The sequence below is a fragment of the Convolutriloba macropyga genome, chromosome 2, assembly GCF_964194025.1.
Source record: "Convolutriloba macropyga chromosome 2, txConMacr16.3, whole genome shotgun sequence".
In the NCBI taxonomy this organism is placed as follows: Eukaryota; Metazoa; Xenacoelomorpha; order Acoela; family Convolutidae; genus Convolutriloba; species Convolutriloba macropyga.
The window spans coordinates 73682299-73701675 of NC_134469.1; the positions used below are offsets into that span (position 1 = coordinate 73682299).

At 39.9% G+C, this 19377-nt stretch overlaps 1 protein-coding gene across 1 annotated transcript in view; it reads right to left on the reverse strand.

Moving 5' to 3' along the window:
• LOC142334693 (pyridoxal-dependent decarboxylase domain-containing protein 1-like) overlaps positions 1-19377 on the reverse strand; it is a 454496-nt gene that overhangs the window by 27098 nt on the left and 408021 nt on the right. Inside the window, exons 3-4 of the mRNA XM_075382927.1 lie at positions 16833-17026; positions 16173-16755 (exon numbers count right to left, since the gene is read on the reverse strand). Coding sequence (XP_075239042.1) covers positions 16173-16755; positions 16833-17026 — 777 coding nt within the window. The remainder of the gene's footprint in view (positions 1-16172; positions 16756-16832; positions 17027-19377) is intronic.

Below are 19377 nucleotides of genomic sequence, written 5' to 3' on the forward strand. Positions count from 1 at the left end.
TTGCTACAAACTTAGTTTGAGAGCAGTAAAACATATCCGACTAACGTCTGGCGAATTGCTCTCAAACGACTGGCGAGCAGTTGGGGATTAGGGAAGCATCAGTTTGTGTGAGACGCGACAAGGGGATCAAGCGATAGGGGATAAAGTAAAGTGGGGTAAGGTTTTTGTAGAGCCAAAGAGAAGGGGGGCCAAATACCCGGATTGGAGGAGGGTGGACGGTTGATGCACTACCAGTTTATCCCATTTCGGAAGACGAAGAGTCAAATTTGTCAGACCAATATTCCGTCACGCAAAAAACTGCATCAAAAGACTACAGGTCTTATATAATTGACAAAAAATTCGTTTCCCAGCAAATAAAAACGAACAAGAGCCAGGCATAAAAAGCAAAAACAAAACATCGCCAAAAACCGAGGAACATGCAAATGCAATTCCGCTTTTATTACCATTCACGAGAAAAAGGAGTTCAGACAGAAGTCAAAATGCTCACGTGGATAAAAAATTAAAATGACCACTCCAATTAGACCTCTCATTTACCAAAAAATTGAGAAAAATCTTTCAAACAAATCCGCTCGTCAAAACAATTCACGCGGAGTGAAAAACAGGTCTGCAACAATACCAAGGCCTGATAAAACACATAAAACACACAAGGGAGGTGAACCAGCCGGCTCTTGGGTCGGGCAACACTGGGGTGGGTGGTGGCGACAGCACGGTGCGGGGGGGTAAGAATGGGGTGTCTTCAACCTAAGAAACTCCATTCACACCATAAGTAAAAGTCTCCAAAACAGTTTGAGCTTAAACAGAGCTGAAAGGCTCTAAGAGCATTTAATACCCGCTGGATGCTACCTGTTAACCTGTTTTTTAGGACAAATTGGTCAGACGAAAAATCGGGCAAGCGAAAAATCGCATTTAAAAAGACCGACGATAATTGCTGCAAGCTTCGTTTGAGAGCAATAAAACACTTCCGACTAACGTCATGCGAATTGCTCTCAAACGACTGGCGAGCAATTGGGACTTAGGGATGCATCAGTTTGTGTGAGCCGAGACAAGGGGATCAAGCGATAGGGGATAAAGTGATGTGGGGTAAGGTTATTGTAGAGCCAAAGAGAAGGGGGGCCAAATACCCGGATTGGAGGAGGCTGGACGGTTGATGCACTACCTGTTATCCCGTTTCGGAAGACGAAGAGTCAAATTTGTCAGACCAATAATCCGTCACGTAAAAAACTGCATGAAAAGACTACAGGTCTTATATAATCGACACAAAATTCGTTTCCGAGCAAATAAAAACCAATAAGAGCCAGGCATAAAAAGCTAAAATAAAAAACCGCCGAAAACCGAGGCACATAAAAATGCAATTCCGTTTTCATCACCATTCACAAGAAAAAGGAGTTCAGACATGCGTCAAAACGCTCACGTGGATAAAAAAAACTATAATGACCACTCCAATTAGACCTCTTATTTACCAAAAAAATTGAGAAAAACCTTTCAAACAAATCCGATCTTCAACACAATTCACGCGGATTGAAAAACAGGTCTGCAACAATACCTAGGCCTGATCAAACTCATAAAACTCATAAGGGGGTGCACTTGTGGGCTGATGGGTGGGGCAACACGGGTGGGGGTGGCAACAGCAGGGTGGGGGGTTAAGAATGGGGGTGTCTTCAACCTAAGAAACGCCCTTCACACCATACAAAAAAGTCTCCAAAACAGTTTGAGCTCAAAGGCTCTAAGAGCACTTAATGCCCGCTGGACACTACCTGTTTACCCATTTTTTAGGACAAATGGTTCAGACGAACAAGTGCATTAAAAAAGACCGGCGATAATTGCTACAAACTTAGTTTGAGAGCAGTAAAACATATCCGACTAACGTCTGGCGAATTGCTCTCAAACGACTGGCGAGCAGTTGGGGATTAGGGAAGCATCAACTTGTGTGAGACGCGACAAGGGGATCAAGCGATAGGGGATAAAGTGAAGTGGGGTAAGGTTTTTGTAGAGCCAAAGAGAAGGGGGCCAAATACCCGGATTGGAGGAGGGTGGACGGTTGATGCACTACCAGTTTATCCCATTTCGGAAGACGAAGAGTCAAATTTGTCAGACCAATATTCCGTCACGCAAAAAACTGCATCAAAAGACTACAGGTCTTATATAATTGACAAAAAATTCGTTTCCCAGCAAATAAAAACGAACAAGAGCCAGGCAAAAAAAGCAAAAACAAAACATCGCCAAAAACCGAGGAACATGCAAATGCAATTCCGCTTTTATTACCATTCACAAGAAAAAGGACTTCAGACAGAAGTCAAAATGCTCACGTGGATAAAAAATTAAAATGACCACTCCAATTAGACCTCTCATTTACCAAAAAAATTGAGAAAAATCTTTCAAACAAATCCGCTCGTCAAAACAATTCACGCGGAGTGAAAAACAGGTCTGCAACAATACCAAGGCCTGCTAAAACACAAAAAACACACAAGGGAGGTGAACCAGCCGGCTCATGGGTCGGGCAACACTGGGGTGGGTGGTGGCGACAGCACGGTGCGGGTGGGGGTAAGAATGGGGTGTCTTCAACCTAAGAAACTCCCTTCACACCATAAGTAAAAGTCTCCAATACAGTTTGAGCTTAAACAGAGCTGAAAGGCTCTAAGAGCATTTAATACCCGCTGGATGCTACCTGTTAACCTGTTTTTTAGGACAAATTGGTCAGACGAAAAATCGGGCAAGCGAAAAATCGCATTTAAAAAGACCGACGATAATTGCTGCAAGCTTCGTTTGAGAGCAATAAAACACTTCCGACTAACGTCAGGCGAATTGCTCTCAAACGACTGGCAAGCAGTTGGGGCTTAGGGATGCATCAGTTTGTGTGAGCCGAGACAAGGGGATCAAGCGATAGGGGATAAAGTGATGTGGGGTAAGGTTATTGTAGAGCCAAAGAGAAGGGGGGCCAAATACCCGGATTGGAGGAGGCTGGACGGTTGATGCACTACCTGTTATCCCGTTTCGGAAGACGAAGAGTCAAATTTGTCAGACCAATATTCCGTCACGCAAAAAACTGCATGAAAAGACTACAGGTCTTATATAATCGACACAAAATTCGTTTCCGAGCAAATAAAAACCAACAAGAGCCAGGCATAAAAAGCAAAAACAAAACATCGCCAAAACCGAGGAACATGCAAATGCAATTCCATTTTTATTACCATTCACGAGAAAAAGGAGTTCAGACAGAAGTCAAAATGGTCACGTGGATAAAAAATAAAAATGACCACTCCAATTAGACCTCTGATTTACCAAAAAAACTGAGAAAAATCTTTCAAACAAAACCGCTCGTCAAAACAATTCACGCGGATTGAGAAACAGGTCTGCAACAATACCAAGGCCTGATAAACACATAAAACACACAAGGGAGGTGAACCAGCCGGCTCATGGGTCGCGCAACACTGGGGTGGGGTTGGCAACTGCACGGTGGAGGGGGGTTAACAATTGGGGTGTCTTCAACCTAAGAAACTCCCTTCACACCATAAGTAAAAGTCTCCAAAACAGTTTGAGCTGAAACAGAGCTGAAAGGCTCTAAGAGCACTTAATACCAACTGGATGCTACCTATTAACCTGTTTTTATAGGACAAATGGTTCAGCCGAAAAATCGGGCGAGCGAAAAATCGTATTTAAAAAGACCGACGATAATTGCTGCAAGCTTCGTTTGAGAGCAATAAAACACTTCCGACTAACGTCAGGCGAATTGCTCTCAAACGACTGGCGAGCAGTTGGGGCTTAGGGATGCATCAGTTTGTGTGAGCCGAGACAAGGGGATCAAGCGATAGGGGATAAAGTGATGTGGGGTAAGGTTATTGTAGAGCCAAAGAGAAGAGGGGGCCAAATACCCGGATTGGAGGAGGCTGGACGGTTGATGCACTACCTGTTTATCCCGTTTCGGAAGACGAAGAGTCAAATTTGTCAGACAAATATTCCGTCAGGCAAAAAATTGCATAAAAAGACTACAGGTCTTATATAGTTGACACAAAATTCGTTTCCGAGCAAATAAAAACCAATAAGAGCTAGGCATCAAAAGCAAAATTAAAAAATCTCCAAAAACCGAGGAACATAAAAATGCAATTCCGTTTTTATTACCATTCACGAGAAAAATGAGTGCAGACAGAAGTCAAAAATGGTCACGTGGATAAAAAAACTAAAATGACCACTCCAATTAGACATCTCATTTACCAAAAAAATAGAGAAAAAACTTGCAAACAAATCCGCTCGTCAACACAATTCACGTGGATTGAAAAACAGGTCTGCAACAATACCTAGTCCTAATAAAACTCATAAAACTCACAAGGGGGTGCACCGGCCGGCTGATGGTTGGGGCAACACTGGGGTGGGGGTGGCAACAGCACGGTGGGGGGGTTAATAATTGGGGTGTCTTCAACCTAAGAAAAGCCCTTCACGCCATAAATAAAAGTCTTCAAAACAGTTTGAGCTGAAACAGAGCTGAAAGGCTCTAAGAGCACTTAATGCCCGCCGGATGCTACCTGTTTACCCGTTTTTTAGGACAAATGGGTCAGACAAAAAATCGATCAAGCGAAAAATCGCATTTAAAAAGACCGATGATAATTGCTACAAACTTTGCTTGAGAGCAGTAAACATATCCAACTAACATCGGGCGAATTGCTCTCAAACGACTGGCGAGCAGTTGGGGATTAGGGAAGCATCAGTTTGTGTGAGACGCGACAAGGGGATCAAGCGATAGGGGATAAAGTGATGTGGGATAAGGTTATTGTAGAGCCAAAGAGAAGGGGGCCAAATACCCGGATTGGAGGAGGCTGGACGGTTGATGCACTACCTGTTTATCCCGTTTCGGAAGACGAAGAGTCAAATTTGTCAGACAAATATTCCGTCAGGCAAAAATTGCAAAAAAAGACTACAGGTCTTATATAGTTGACACAAAATTCGTTTCCGAGCAAATAAAAACCAATAACAGCTAGGCATCAAAAGCAAAATTAAAAAATCTCCAAAAACCGAGGAACATAAAAATGCAATTCCGTTTTTATTACCATTCACGAGAAAAAGGAGTGCAGACAGAAGTCAAAAATGGTCACGTGGATAAAAAACTAAAATGACCACTCCAATTAGACATCTCATTTACCAAAAAAATAGAGAAAAAACTTCCAAACAAATCCGCTCGTCAACACAATTCACGTGGATTGAAAAACAGGTCTGCAACAATACCTAGTCCTAATAAAACTCATAAAACTCACAAGGGGGTGCACCGGCCGGCTGATGGGTGGGGCAACACTGGGGTGGGGGTGGCAACAGCACGGTGGGGGGGGGGGTTAATAATTGGGGTGTCTTCAATCTAAGAAAAGCCCTTCACACCATAAGTAAAAGTCTTCAAAACAGTTTGCGCTGAAACAGAGCTGAAAGGCTCTAAGAGCACTTAATGCCCGCCAGATGCTACCTGTTTACCCGTTTTTTAGGACAAATGGGTCAGACAAAAAATCGATCAAGCGAAAAATCGCATTTAAAAAGACCGACGATAATTGCTACAAACTTTGTTTGAGAGCAGTAAACATATCCAACTAACATCGGGCGAATTGCTCTCAAACGACTGGCGAGCAGTTGGGGCTTAGGGATGCATCAGTTTGTGTCAGCCGAGACAAGGGAATCCAGCGATAGGGGATCAAGTGATGTGGGGTAGGGTTATTGTATAGCCAAAGAGAAGGGGGGCCAAATAGCCGGATTGGAGGACGGTGGACGGTTGATGCACTACCTGTTTATCCGTTTCGGAAGACGAAGAGTCAAATTTGCCAGACAAATATTCCGTGCCGCAAAAAATTGCATAAAAAGACTACAGGTCTTATATAATTGCCACAAAACTCGTTTCCGAGGAAATAAAAACCAATAAGAGCTAGGCATCAAAAGTAAGAACAAAAAATCTCCAAAAACCGAGGAACATAAAAATTCAATTCCGTTTTTATTACCATTCACGAGAAAAAGGAGTGCAGACAGAAGTCAAAAATGGTCACGTGGATAAAAAAAACTAAAATGACCACTCCAATTAGACATCTCATTTACTAAAAAAATTGAGAAAAATCTTCCAAACAAATCCGCTCGTCAACACAATTCACGCGGATTGAAAAACAGGTCTGCAACAATACCTAGTCCTGATAAAACTCATAAAACTCACAAGGGGGGTGCACCGGCCGGCCGATGGGTGGGGTAACACTGGGGTGGGGTTGGCAACTGCACGGTGGAGGGGGGTTAACAATTGGGGTGTCTTCAACCTAATAAACGCCCTTCACACCATAAGTAAAAGTCTTCAAAACAGTTTGAGCTGAAACAGAGCTGAAAGGCTCTAACAGCACTTAATTCCCGCTGGACGCTACCTGTTTACCCGTTTTTTAGGACATTTGGGTCAGACAAAAAATCGGGCGAGCGAAAAATCGTATTTAAAAAGACCGACGATAATTGCTGCAAGCTTCGTTTGAGAGCAATAAAACACTTCCGACTAACGTCAGGCGAATTGCTCTCAAACGACTGGCGAGCAGTTGGGGCTTAGGGATGCATCAGTTTTTGTGAGCCGAGACAAGGGGATCAAGCGATAGGGGATAAAGTGATGTGGGGTAAGGTTATTGTAGAGCCAAAGAGAAGGGGGGCCAAATACCCGGATTGGAGGAGGCTGGACGGTTGATGCACTACCTGTTTATCCCGTTTCGGAAGACGAAGAGTCAAATTTGTCAGACAAATATTCCGTCAGGCAAAAAATTGCACAAAAAGACTACAGGTCTTATATAGTTGACACAAAATTCGTTTCCGAGCAAATAAAAACCAATAAGAGCTAGGCATCAAAAGCAAAATTAAAAAATCTCCAAAAACCGAGGAACATAAAAATGCAATTCCGTTTTTATTACCATTCACGAGAAAAATGAGTGCAGACAGAAGTCAAAAATGGTCACGTGGATAAAAAAACTAAAATGACCACTCCAATTAGACATCTCATTTACCAAAAAAATAGAGAAAAAACTTGCAAACAAATCCGCTCGTCAACACAATTCACGTGGATTGAAAAACAGGTCTGCAACAATACCTAGTCCTAATAAAACTCATAAAACTCACAAGGGGGTGCACCGGCCGGCTGATGGTTGGGGCAACACTGGGGTGGGGGTGGCAACAGCACGATGGGGGGGTTAATAATTGGGGTGTCTTCAACCTAAGAAAAGCCCTTCACGCCATAAGTAAAAGTCTTCAAAACAGTTTGAGCTGAAACAGAGCTGAAAGGCTCTAAGAGCACTTAATGCCCGCCGGATGCTACCTGTTTACCCGTTTTCTAGGACAAATGGGTCAGACAAAAAATCGATCAAGCGAAAAATCGCATTTAAAAAGACCGACGATAATTGCTACAAACTTTGCTTGAGAGCAGTAAACATATCCAACTAACATCGGGCGAATTGCTCTCAAACGACTGGCGAGCAGTTGGGGATTAGGGAAGCATCAGTTTGTGTGAGACGCGACAAGGGGATCAAGCGATAGGGGATAAAGTGATGTGGGGTAAGGTTATTGTAGAGCCAAAGAGAAGGGGGCCAAATACCCGGATTGGAGGAGGCTGGACGGTTGATGCACTACCTGTTTATCCCGTTTCGGAAGACGAAGAGTCAAATTTGTCAGACAAATATTCCGTCAGGCAAAAATTGCAAAAAAAGACTACAGGTCTTATATAGTTGACACAAAATTCGTTTCCGAGCAAATAAAAACCATTAACAGCTAGGCATCAAAAGCAAAATTAAAAAATCTCCAAAAACCGAGGAACATAAAAATGCAATTCCGTTTTTATTACCATTCACGAGAAAAAGGAGTGCAGACAGAAGTCAAAAATGGTCACGTGGATAAAAAACTAAAATGACCACTCCAATTAGACATCTCATTTACCAAAAAAATAGAGAAAAAACTTCCAAACAAATCCGCTCGTCAACACAATTCACGTGGATTGAAAAACAGGTCTGCAACAATACCTAGTCCTAATAAAACTCATAAAACTCACAAGGGGGTGCACCGGCCGGCTGATGGGTGGGGCAACACTGGGGTGGGGGTGGCAACAGCACGGTGGGGGGGGGTTAATAATTGGGGTGTCTTCAACCTAAGAAAAGCCCTTCACACCATAAGTAAAAGTCTTCAAAACAGTTTGCGCTGAAACAGAGCTGAAAGGCTCTAAGAGCACTTAATGCCCGCCAGATGCTACCTGTTTACCCGTTTTTTAGGACAAATGGGTCAGACAAAAAATCGATCAAGCGAAAAATCGCATTTAAAAAGACCGACGATAATTGCTACAAACTTTGTTTGAGAGCAGTAAACATATCCAACTAACATCGGGCGAATTGCTCTCAAACGACTGGCGAGCAGTTGGGGCTTAGGGATGCATCAGTTTGTGTCAGCCGAGACAAGGGAATCCAGCGATAGGGGATCAAGTGATGTGGGGTAGGGTTATTGTATAGCCAAAGAGAAGGGGGGCCAAATAGCCGGATTGGAGGACGGTGGACGGTTGATGCACTACCTGTTTATCCGTTTCGGAAGACGAAGAGTCAAATTTGCCAGACAAATATTCCGTGCCGCAAAAAATTGCATAAAAAGACTACAGGTCTTATATAATTGCCACAAAACTCGTTTCCGAGGAAATAAAAACCAATAAGAGCTAGGCATCAAAAGTAAGAACAAAAAATCTCCAAAAACCGAGGAACATAAAAATTCAATTCCGTTTTTATTACCATTCACGAGAAAAAGGAGTGCAGACAGAAGTCAAAAATGGTCACGTGGATAAAAAAAACTAAAATGACCACTCCAATTAGACATCTCATTTACTAAAAAAATTGAGAAAAATCTTCCAAACAAATCCGCTCGTCAACACAATTCACGCGGATTGAAAAACAGGTCTGCAACAATACCTAGTCCTGATAAAACTCATAAAACTCACAAGGGGGGTGCACCGGCCGGCCGATGGGTGGGGTAACACTGGGGTGGGGGTGGCAACTGCACGGTGGAGGGGGGTTAACAATTGGGGTGTCTTCAACCTAATAAACGCCCTTCACACCATAAGTAAAAGTCTTCAAAACAGTTTGAGCTGAAACAGAGCTGAAAGGCTCTAACAGCACTTAATTCCCGCTGGACGCTACCTGTTTACCCGTTTTTTAGGACATTTGGGTCAGACAAAAAATCGGTCAAGCGAAAAATCGCATTTAAAAAGACCGACGATAATTGCTACAAAATTTGTTTGAGAGCAGTAAACATATCCAACTAACGTTGGGCGAATTGCTCTCAAACGACTGGCGAGCAGCTGGGGATTAGGGATGCATCAGTTTGTGTGAGCCGAGACAAGGGGGTCAAGCGATAGGGGATCAAGTGGTGTGGGGTAGGGTTATTGTAGAGCCAAAGAGAAGGGGGTCCAAATCACCGGATTGGAGGAGTGTGGACGGTTGATGCACTACCTGTTTATCCCGTTTTGGAAGACCAAAAGTCAAATGGGTCAGACGAAGAGTTCGTCACTTAAAAAATCGCATAAAAAGAACACAGGACTAATATAATTGCTACAAACTTCGTTTTCGAGCAAACAAAAACAAAGAAGCGCGAGGCATTAAAAGTAAAAGCAAAAATTGCCAAAAACGAGGAAAAAAAATGCAATTATGTTTTTATTACCATTCACGAAAAATTCAGACAAGAAGTGAAGACAGAAGTCAAAATGCTCACGTGAAAAAAAAAACTAAAATCAATACCCCAATTTGACCTCTCATTTATTAAAAAATTTACGAAAATCTTTCAAACAAATCTGCGCCTCAACAAATTCACGCGGATTGAAACAAAACAGGCCTGCGATTGACAGGCTGATATGGCGGCTAACAATTAAAATCACCAAATAATAAATTGAGAGAGGAAAAACCTATTTTAGAATGAGGTCAGTCACGTGGGATCAAAAAAATATTCACGCGAATGAGTCAAAGACCAGCTCCAATCATTTTCAAAATGACATAACGCACCAAACTGAAGAAAATTGCATGAAATAATGAACAAAACGAGATTTGAAGAGAGCATGAAGTCTTATGTTCAAAACAAAATATCGAGGAATATCTGTTTCTACCCAGAAAAATAAAATGAATTCTAATTTGTATATATATATATGGCCACTAATCTTGAGCATAAGAACAAAGATCCACTGGACAGAGATGTTCACTACTTAGTTTGAGAGCAATCAATATGGGCGACATCACTTCAGCCAATAATCGACTATATCGAATTTAAGTAAACATATCCAACTAACGTTGGGCGAATTGCTCTCAAACGACTGGCGAGCAGCTGGGGATTAGGGATGCATCAGTTTGTGTGAGCCGAGACAAGGGGGTCAAGCGATAGGGGATCAAGTGGTGTGGGGTAGGGTTATTGTAGAGCCAAAGAGAAGGGGGTCCAAATCACCGGATTGGAGGAGTGTGGACGGTTGATGCACTACCTGTTTATCCCGTTTTGGAAGACCAAAAGTCAAATGGGTCAGACGAAGAGTTCGTCACTTAAAAAATCGCATAAAAAGAACACATGACTAATATAATTGCTACAAACTTCGTTTTCGAGCAAACAAAAACAAAGAAGCGCGAGGCATTAAAAGTAAAAGCAAAAATTGCCAAAAACGAGGAAAAAAAATGCAATTATGTTTTTATTACCATTCACGAAAAATTCAGACAAGAAGTGAAGACAGAAGTCAAAATGCTCACGTGAAAAAAAAAACTAAAATCAACACCCCAATTTGACCTCTCATTTATTAAAAAATTTACGAAAATCTTTCAAACAAATCTGCGCCTCAACAAATTCACGCGGATTGAAACAAAACAGGCCTGCGATTGACAGGCTGATATGGCGGCTAACAATTAAAATCACCAAATAATAAATTGAGAGAGGAAAAACCTATTTTAGAATGAGGTCAGTCACGTGGGATCAAAAAAATATTCACGCGAATGAGTCAAAGACCAGCTCCAATCATTTTCAAAATGACATAACGCACCAAACTGAAGAAAATTGCATGAAATAATGAACAAAACGAGATTTGAAGAGAGCATGAAGTCTTATGTTCAAAACAAAATATCGAGGAATATCTGTTTCTACCCAGAAAAATAAAATGAATTCTAATTTGTATATATATATATGGCCACTAATCTTGAGCATAAGAACAAAGATCCACTGGACAGAGATGTTCACTACTTAGTTTGAGAGCAATCAATATGGGCGACATCACTTCAGCCAATAATCGACTATATCGAATTTAAGTAAACATATCCAACTAACGTTGGGCGAATTGCTCTCAAACGACTGGCGAGCAGCTGGGGATTAGGGATGCATCAGTTTGTGTGAGCCGAGACAAGGGGGTCAAGCGATAGGGGATCAAGTGGGGTGGGGTAGGGTTATTGTAGAGCCAAAGAGAAGGGGGTCCAAATCACCGGATTGGAGGAGTGTGGACGGTTGATGCACTACCTGTTTATCCCGTTTTGGAAGACCAAAAGTCAAATGGGTCAGACGAAGAGTTCGTCACTTAAAAAATCGCATAAAAAGAACACAGGACTAATATAATTGCTACAAACTTCGTTTTCGAGCAAACAAAAACAAAGAAGCGCGAGGCATTAAAAGTAAAAGCAAAAATTGCCAAAAACGAGGAAAAAAAATGCAATTATGTTTTTATTACCATTCACGAAAAATTCAGACAAGAAGTGAAGACAGAAGTCAAAATGCTCACGTGAAAAAAAAAAACTAAAATCAATACCCCAATTTGACCTCTCATTTATTAAAAAATTTACGAAAATCTTTCAAACAAATCTGCGCCTCAACAAATTCACGCGGATTGAAACAAAACAGGCCTGCGATTGACAGGCTGATATGGCGGCTAACAATTAAAATCACCAAATAATAAATTGAGAGAGGAAAAACCTATTTTAGAATGAGGTCAGTCACGTGGGATCAAAAAAATATTCACGCGAATGAGTCAAAGACCAGCTCCAATCATTTTCAAAATGACATAACGCACCAAACTGAAGAAAATTGCATGAAATAATGAACAAAACGAGATTTGAAGAGAGCATGAAGTCTTATGTTCAAAACAAAATATCGAGGAATATCTGTTTCTACCCAGAAAAATAAAATGAATTCTAATTTGTATATATATATATGGCCACTAATCTTGAGCATAAGAACAAAGATCCACTGGACAGAGATGTTCACTACTTAGTTTGAGAGCAATCAATATGGGCGACATCACTTCAGCCAATAATCGACTATATCGAATTTAAGTAAACATATCCAACTAACGTTGGGCGAATTGCTCTCAAACGACTGGCGAGCAGCTGGGGATTAGGGATGCATCAGTTTGTGTGAGCCGAGACAAGGGGGTCAAGCGATAGGGGATCAAGTGGTGTGGGGTAGGGTTATTGTAGAGCCAAAGAGAAGGGGGTCCAAATCACCGGATTGGAGGAGTGTGGACGGTTGATGCACTACCTGTTTATCCCGTTTTGGAAGACCAAAAGTCAAATGGGTCAGACGAAGAGTTCGTCACTTAAAAAATCGCATAAAAAGAACACATGACTAATATAATTGCTACAAACTTCGTTTTCGAGCAAACAAAAACAAAGAAGCGCGAGGCATTAAAAGTAAAAGCAAAAATTGCCAAAAACGAGGAAAAAAAATGCAATTATGTTTTTATTACCATTCACGAAAAATTCAGACAAGAAGTGAAGACAGAAGTCAAAATGCTCACGTGAAAAAAAAAACTAAAATCAACACCCCAATTTGACCTCTCATTTATTAAAAAATTTACGAAAATCTTTCAAACAAATCTGCGCCTCAACAAATTCACGCGGATTGAAACAAAACAGGCCTGCGATTGACAGGCTGATATGGCGGCTAACAATTAAAATCACCAAATAATAAATTGAGAGAGGAAAAACCTATTTTAGAATGAGGTCAGTCACGTGGGATCAAAAAAATATTCACGCGAATGAGTCAAAGACCAGCTCCAATCATTTTCAAAATGACATAACGCACCAAACTGAAGAAAATTGCATGAAATAATGAACAAAACGAGATTTGAAGAGAGCATGAAGTCTTATGTTCAAAACAAAATATCGAGGAATATCTGTTTCTACCCAGAAAAATAAAATGAATTCTAATTTGTATATATATATATGGCCACTAATCTTGAGCATAAGAACAAAGATCCACTGGACAGAGATGTTCACTACTTAGTTTGAGAGCAATCAATATGGGCGACATCACTTCAGCCAATAATCGACTATATCGAATTTAAGTAAACATATCCAACTAACGTTGGGCGAATTGCTCTCAAACGACTGGCGAGCAGCTGGGGATTAGGGATGCATCAGTTTGTGTGAGCCGAGACAAGGGGGTCAAGCGATAGGGGATCAAGTGGGGTGGGGTAGGGTTATTGTAGAGCCAAAGAGAAGGGGGTCCAAATCACCGGATTGGAGGAGTGTGGACGGTTGATGCACTACCTGTTTATCCCGTTTTGGAAGACCAAAAGTCAAATGGGTCAGACGAAGAGTTCGTCACTTAAAAAATCGCATAAAAAGAACACAGGACTAATATAATTGCTACAAACTTCGTTTTCGAGCAAACAAAAACAAAGAAGCGCGAGGCATTAAAAGTAAAAGCAAAAATTGCCAAAAACGAGGAAAAAAAATGCAATTATGTTTTTATTACCATTCACGAAAAATTCAGACAAGAAGTGAAGACAGAAGTCAAAATGCTCACGTGAAAAAAAAAACTAAAATCAACACCCCAATTTGACCTCTCATTTATTAAAAAATTTACGAAAATCTTTCAAACAAATCTGCGCCTCAACAAATTCACGCGGATTGAAACAAAACAGGCCTGCGATTGACAGGCTGATATGGCGGCTAACAATTAAAATCACCAAATAATAAATTGAGAGAGGAAAAACCTATTTTAGAATGAGGTCAGTCACGTGGGATCAAAAAAATATTCACGCGAATGAGTCAAAGACCAGCTCCAATCATTTTCAAAATGACATAACGCACCAAACTGAAGAAAATTGCATGAAATAATGAACAAAACGAGATTTGAAGAGAGCATGAAGTCTTATGTTCAAAACAAAATATCGAGGAATATCTGTTTCTACCCAGAAAAATAAAATGAATTCTAATTTGTATATATATATATATGGCCACTAATCTTGAGCATAAGAACAAAGATCCACTGGACAGAGATGTTCACTACTTAGTTTGAGAGCAATCAATATGGGCGACATCACTTCAGCCAATAATCGACTATATCGAATTTAAGTAAACATATCCAACTAACGTTGGGCGAATTGCTCTCAAACGACTGGCGAGCAGCTGGGGATTAGGGATGCATCAGTTTGTGTGAGCCGAGACAAGGGGGTCAAGCGATAGGGGATCAAGTGGGGTGGGGTAGGGTTATTGTAGAGCCAAAGAGAAGGGGGTCCAAATCACCGGATTGGAGGAGTGTGGACGGTTGATGCACTACCTGTTTATCCCGTTTTGGAAGACCAAAAGTCAAATGGGTCAGACGAAGAGTTCGTCACTTAAAAAATCGCATAAAAAGAACACAGGACTAATATAATTGCTACAAACTTCGTTTTCGAGCAAACAAAAACAAAGAAGCGCGAGGCATTAAAAGTAAAAGCAAAAATTGCCAAAAACGAGGAAAAAAAATGCAATTATGTTTTTATTACCATTCACGAAAAATTCAGACAAGAAGTGAAGACAGAAGTCAAAATGCTCACGTGAAAAAAAAAACTAAAATCAACACCCCAATTTGACCTCTCATTTATTAAAAAATTTACGAAAATCTTTCAAACAAATCTGCGCCTCAACAAATTCACGCGGATTGAAACAAAACAGGCCTGCGATTGACAGGCTGATATGGCGGCTAACAATTAAAATCACCAAATAATAAATTGAGAGAGGAAAAACCTATTTTAGAATGAGGTCAGTCACGTGGGATCAAAAAAATATTCACGCGAATGAGTCAAAGACCAGCTCCAATCATTTTCAAAATGACATAACGCACCAAACTGAAGAAAATTGCATGAAATAATGAACAAAACGAGATTTGAAGAGAGCATGAAGTCTTATGTTCAAAACAAAATATCGAGGAATATCTGTTTCTACCCAGAAAAATAAAATGAATTCTAATTTGTATATATATATATGGCCACTAATCTTGAGCATAAGAACAAAGATCCACTGGACAGAGATGTTCACTACTTAGTTTGAGAGCAATCAATATGGGCGACATCACTTCAGCCAATAATCGACTATATCGAATTTAAGTTCAAAGAGGCCAGATCTCGCTCAGAAACCAATCTAACTTATAGAATGCGTTGTTTCAATGTCCAAAAACTTCCAATATACAGTTAACAATTGAGATCTTTTCTCGTCCCTCTTTCTTATCTTATCCCTCATCCCTTATCTTTCTCTTAATAGTCTCCTTGATTTGAGTACGTTCAGAATTTATGCATGTAAATAATAATTTGTCGCCCTCGACTCCCCTCTTTTTTTTTGGCGGAGGTGTTCCTTTAACTGAAGTTTTTTCTGTTAAAAATTGAGATTTAGCCTCTTTCACCTTTGAATTGAAGTTGCTTACCTGCAACATAACATTTACAGAAAATAAAACTATTAAAAGAACTGTTACGCCTGGGCGGACACTTGGAGGCTACTGCCTCATCAAGTAAGAGCACGGAAAGATATTTAAGGATCTTATAAAAGTTCTGAGCTGACCTGGAGTCAGTTCTCTTTTGGTTTTTGGAATGAAAATATTTTCTTGAGAAAAATTGTATGCTAGGATAACTTCGATCCGCAGCGAACTTTCAATGTTTTGAATTCGGCAATGGTAAAAGTTTGTGTGAAACTCTTCTTGATGCCCCTTTTCATTCTTGTTCTTGTCGATTTGTTGCCGGGTCCATTACGGACAGGTCCCATCTTCTTTGAAGTGAAGTGCAAATTGATGTTTAGTTTTTAGGTTTTATTTGATGCTATATTGACTTCACAAGTGATTTTTTTGTTAAAAATAGATATTGAGTTTGAACGTAATTAATGTTTTGTTGTTTGCCTGGTATTGTAGCCCTATTTAGTCTTGTATACCCATGTTTGTGAAGAATTAATAACCTGTAACGTTGTGAGTTTCAATGACTGAGAGCCTTGACTTGCATCCTCCGTTGATGAAACAGTTGGAGGAGGGAACGAGAAGTGTCGCGTAGTCTTGTTATCAATATTACTTTGTAATCCGTTGGTTGGGGTGACTGGGTCAAAAGCTGCAGTAGCATAAAGCTGATTAGATTGAGAGGCACTTTGTGAAGGCCTTGAGACCACTCCGCCAGAGGCATCAGAGGCACTAAACACTTGGGTCACTTTCGGAACAACTTCCACATACATTCTCGAGTTCGTCTCCTCTGGAGACAAAATGGTCTTCAGTCGCTTCGACATTGGGGGGCTTAACTTGACTGGCTCATTGGAGAGATCTCCATTCCTGCGCAGAAACTCTGTCCTTTCATCCATGTCCAACGATGAGCCCTGTCTGCTCGTTTCTAGAGAATGTTCAAGCAGACCTAATTCATGTCCGTTTCCCAAAATCGGGTTGCACAAATCCTGCACTGGGTTTAAGTACTGTGCCGGTGAAGCCCTTTGAACGTGACTAAGAGCGTCCGAGCTGTCAATTGAGCCACTTCTTGAACAATCTCCATTGCCATTTCTAAAGGCAACTTGGATTAGTCTTGAAATAAACACCTCGGCTTAATGCTTTAAATTGTAACTGAAACGTGTCATTACCCATTCACAAGCTCAGATGGGGATCGGAAACAAGATTTATCATTGCTCTGGCACGACTGACTGACGACGTTGATGAGTGTTGGGTTGTTGGCCACTTGCTTCAGATGTGATTGCATGTGCCTCTTCAAGTCCGAGCTTTGGTAGAACCGCTTGCGACACACTGCGCAGACATGCGGTCTATTACCACTGTGCGTCTGCAAACAATACACAAGTTACAATGTCTTGACCCGCCACGGCACCATAGTTATCAATTAAACAACTATTATAAAACCAACTAAGTACATCAGTTCAGTGGTTTAAGTAAAGAATTAGCACCCGTCGAAATAAACATTTAAGTAAATCTACATACAAAAAAGTTCAAATGCGTCTCGAATACATTTCAAATATCAACGGAATATCTTGTCAAATTTGTTGACGAATTCACGAAATTTCCATGTTCCTGATAAATTCTTAATTTTACTTCCCATGAAGTACATCAGACATTCTAATCCAGATTTTTTAAAACGTGGACAGAAATTTGAGATAAGCAATCATCCTGTTGAAAAGCTGTAGTACAAAATTCAGCTCAAAAGAGTTAACATTTAACGATTTGTTCAATTTATCCTTAAATATAATAAACCTTAAATTTGAAAAACCTAGATGCATACTTACAGATGTTTGAGCCTACATTTTCAAGTCTGAGCATTGCCATCTTTGTTAAAATTTTGAGGCAAATTGAACAAAAACTTTTTTGTCCTTTCAAAACATTGGAGTCAATAGAATCAAAAGGGATTTTTCTCAAAGACCAAAAGAGTGAATCTCTTGAATAGCGGAAGAAGAATCAAACAGACTAAAATAAAAAGCAACGATTCTAATCACTGCAAATGGCAATTATGGCAGATACGTTAATATTATTAATATTATTCTAGGTTTAGGCCCCATTTAAAAAAATCAAAAAGTGCTTCAATATAAACTATTCGGATTAAAAGTTTTCAGTTTACTTCAATACGTAAGCTCGTCTGGTATTAGCTTCAATTCAATTGGCAGTTTGCTCCACGCCCAATTACATGACTGAAAAGCAAAGGTAAACGAGACACTTGAACGTTATATACGTTATATATATATATATATATATATATATATATATATATACATATATATAAATATATATATATATATATATATATATATATATATATACTGGCACCTTGTAACTTTATCATTACGAGACACAAGAGAGCTAAGATACCCTGGAACTCGGCGAGGATGATGAATTAGGCGATGGCTGAAAAGTAAAATGTTAGACAACACTTTTCTGCGCAGGGAAACCAGTGTAGTAGCTTGATGAGTCTGAAATTGGTGTTCTAGGTGACAACCGAAATATCAGCCTGCATCGACACTTCATTATCCGTTGTAACATCTGTTGCGAGCACAGCTCGCAAACCATAAAAAACGATTTGCAGTAGTCACTCCGCGAAATTATCATTACTCTCAGCAACTCAATTAGGACATCATGACCAACTGTTTCTCTGATCCGAGTAGATCTTCCCAAGGATATAGAAGGTAGTACCAACAGAACTGATCTGCTTTGAAAATAAACGTTTACCATCCAAATAAAGCCCCGAAATTTCAAATGACTAGAAAAATTGGAATCGATACGGAATTTTAGATCAGCATTGAAAGAATTTATTTTCACTATTTTTACAAATTATGTCTAACTAGAATTCAATTTTTAAAAACCGCTCCCAAACCGTTTTCGTAACCTGCTCATGATTACATCAAACACCTGGTTTCCTCATTAACAATTAAAACAAGAGTATCATTTGTAGAGAAAAGATAGTATAATTGCAGCTGTCAAATATGAGCTTTTAATGGCAGCAAATAACATGAAGCGCAGAGGACTGAAACCCAACCTTGTACGCGGTTTTCATTAACATTAACAGCTATTAGTTTCTCAGACAGCTTTTTAAAACGCCAAGAAAAGAACCTGGGAATCCAAGGCTAACATCTGGAATATATAAAAGTATAATAAGATCAATTGTATCAAATACTGTCGATCGATCGAGTCCAATACAAAAATTCTTTCTTAGCTCTAAATTAATTAAATTCTCATTGCCAACTTAAAGAAGAGCGCTTTCTGTCAAAAATAATTTTCTACCGGCACTTTGAACTGCACAAACTAACTTGCTTTCAACGTGGTTGTTAAGTTGCCTATTATAAAACTAACTAAGTACATCAGTTCAGTGGTTTAAGTAAAGAATTAGCACCAGTCGAAATAAACATTTAAGTAAATCTACATACAAAAAAGTTCAAATGCGTCTCGAAAACATTTCAAATATCAACGGAATATCTTATCAAATTTGTTGACGAATTCACGAAATTTCCATGTTCCCGATAAATTCTTAATTTTACTTCCCATGAAGTACATCAGACATTCTAATCCAGATTTTTTAAAACGTGGACAGAAATTTGAGATAAGCAATCATCCTGTTGAAAAGCTGTAGTACAAAATTCAGCTCAAAAGAGTTAACATTTAACGATTTGTTCAATTTATCCTTAAATATAA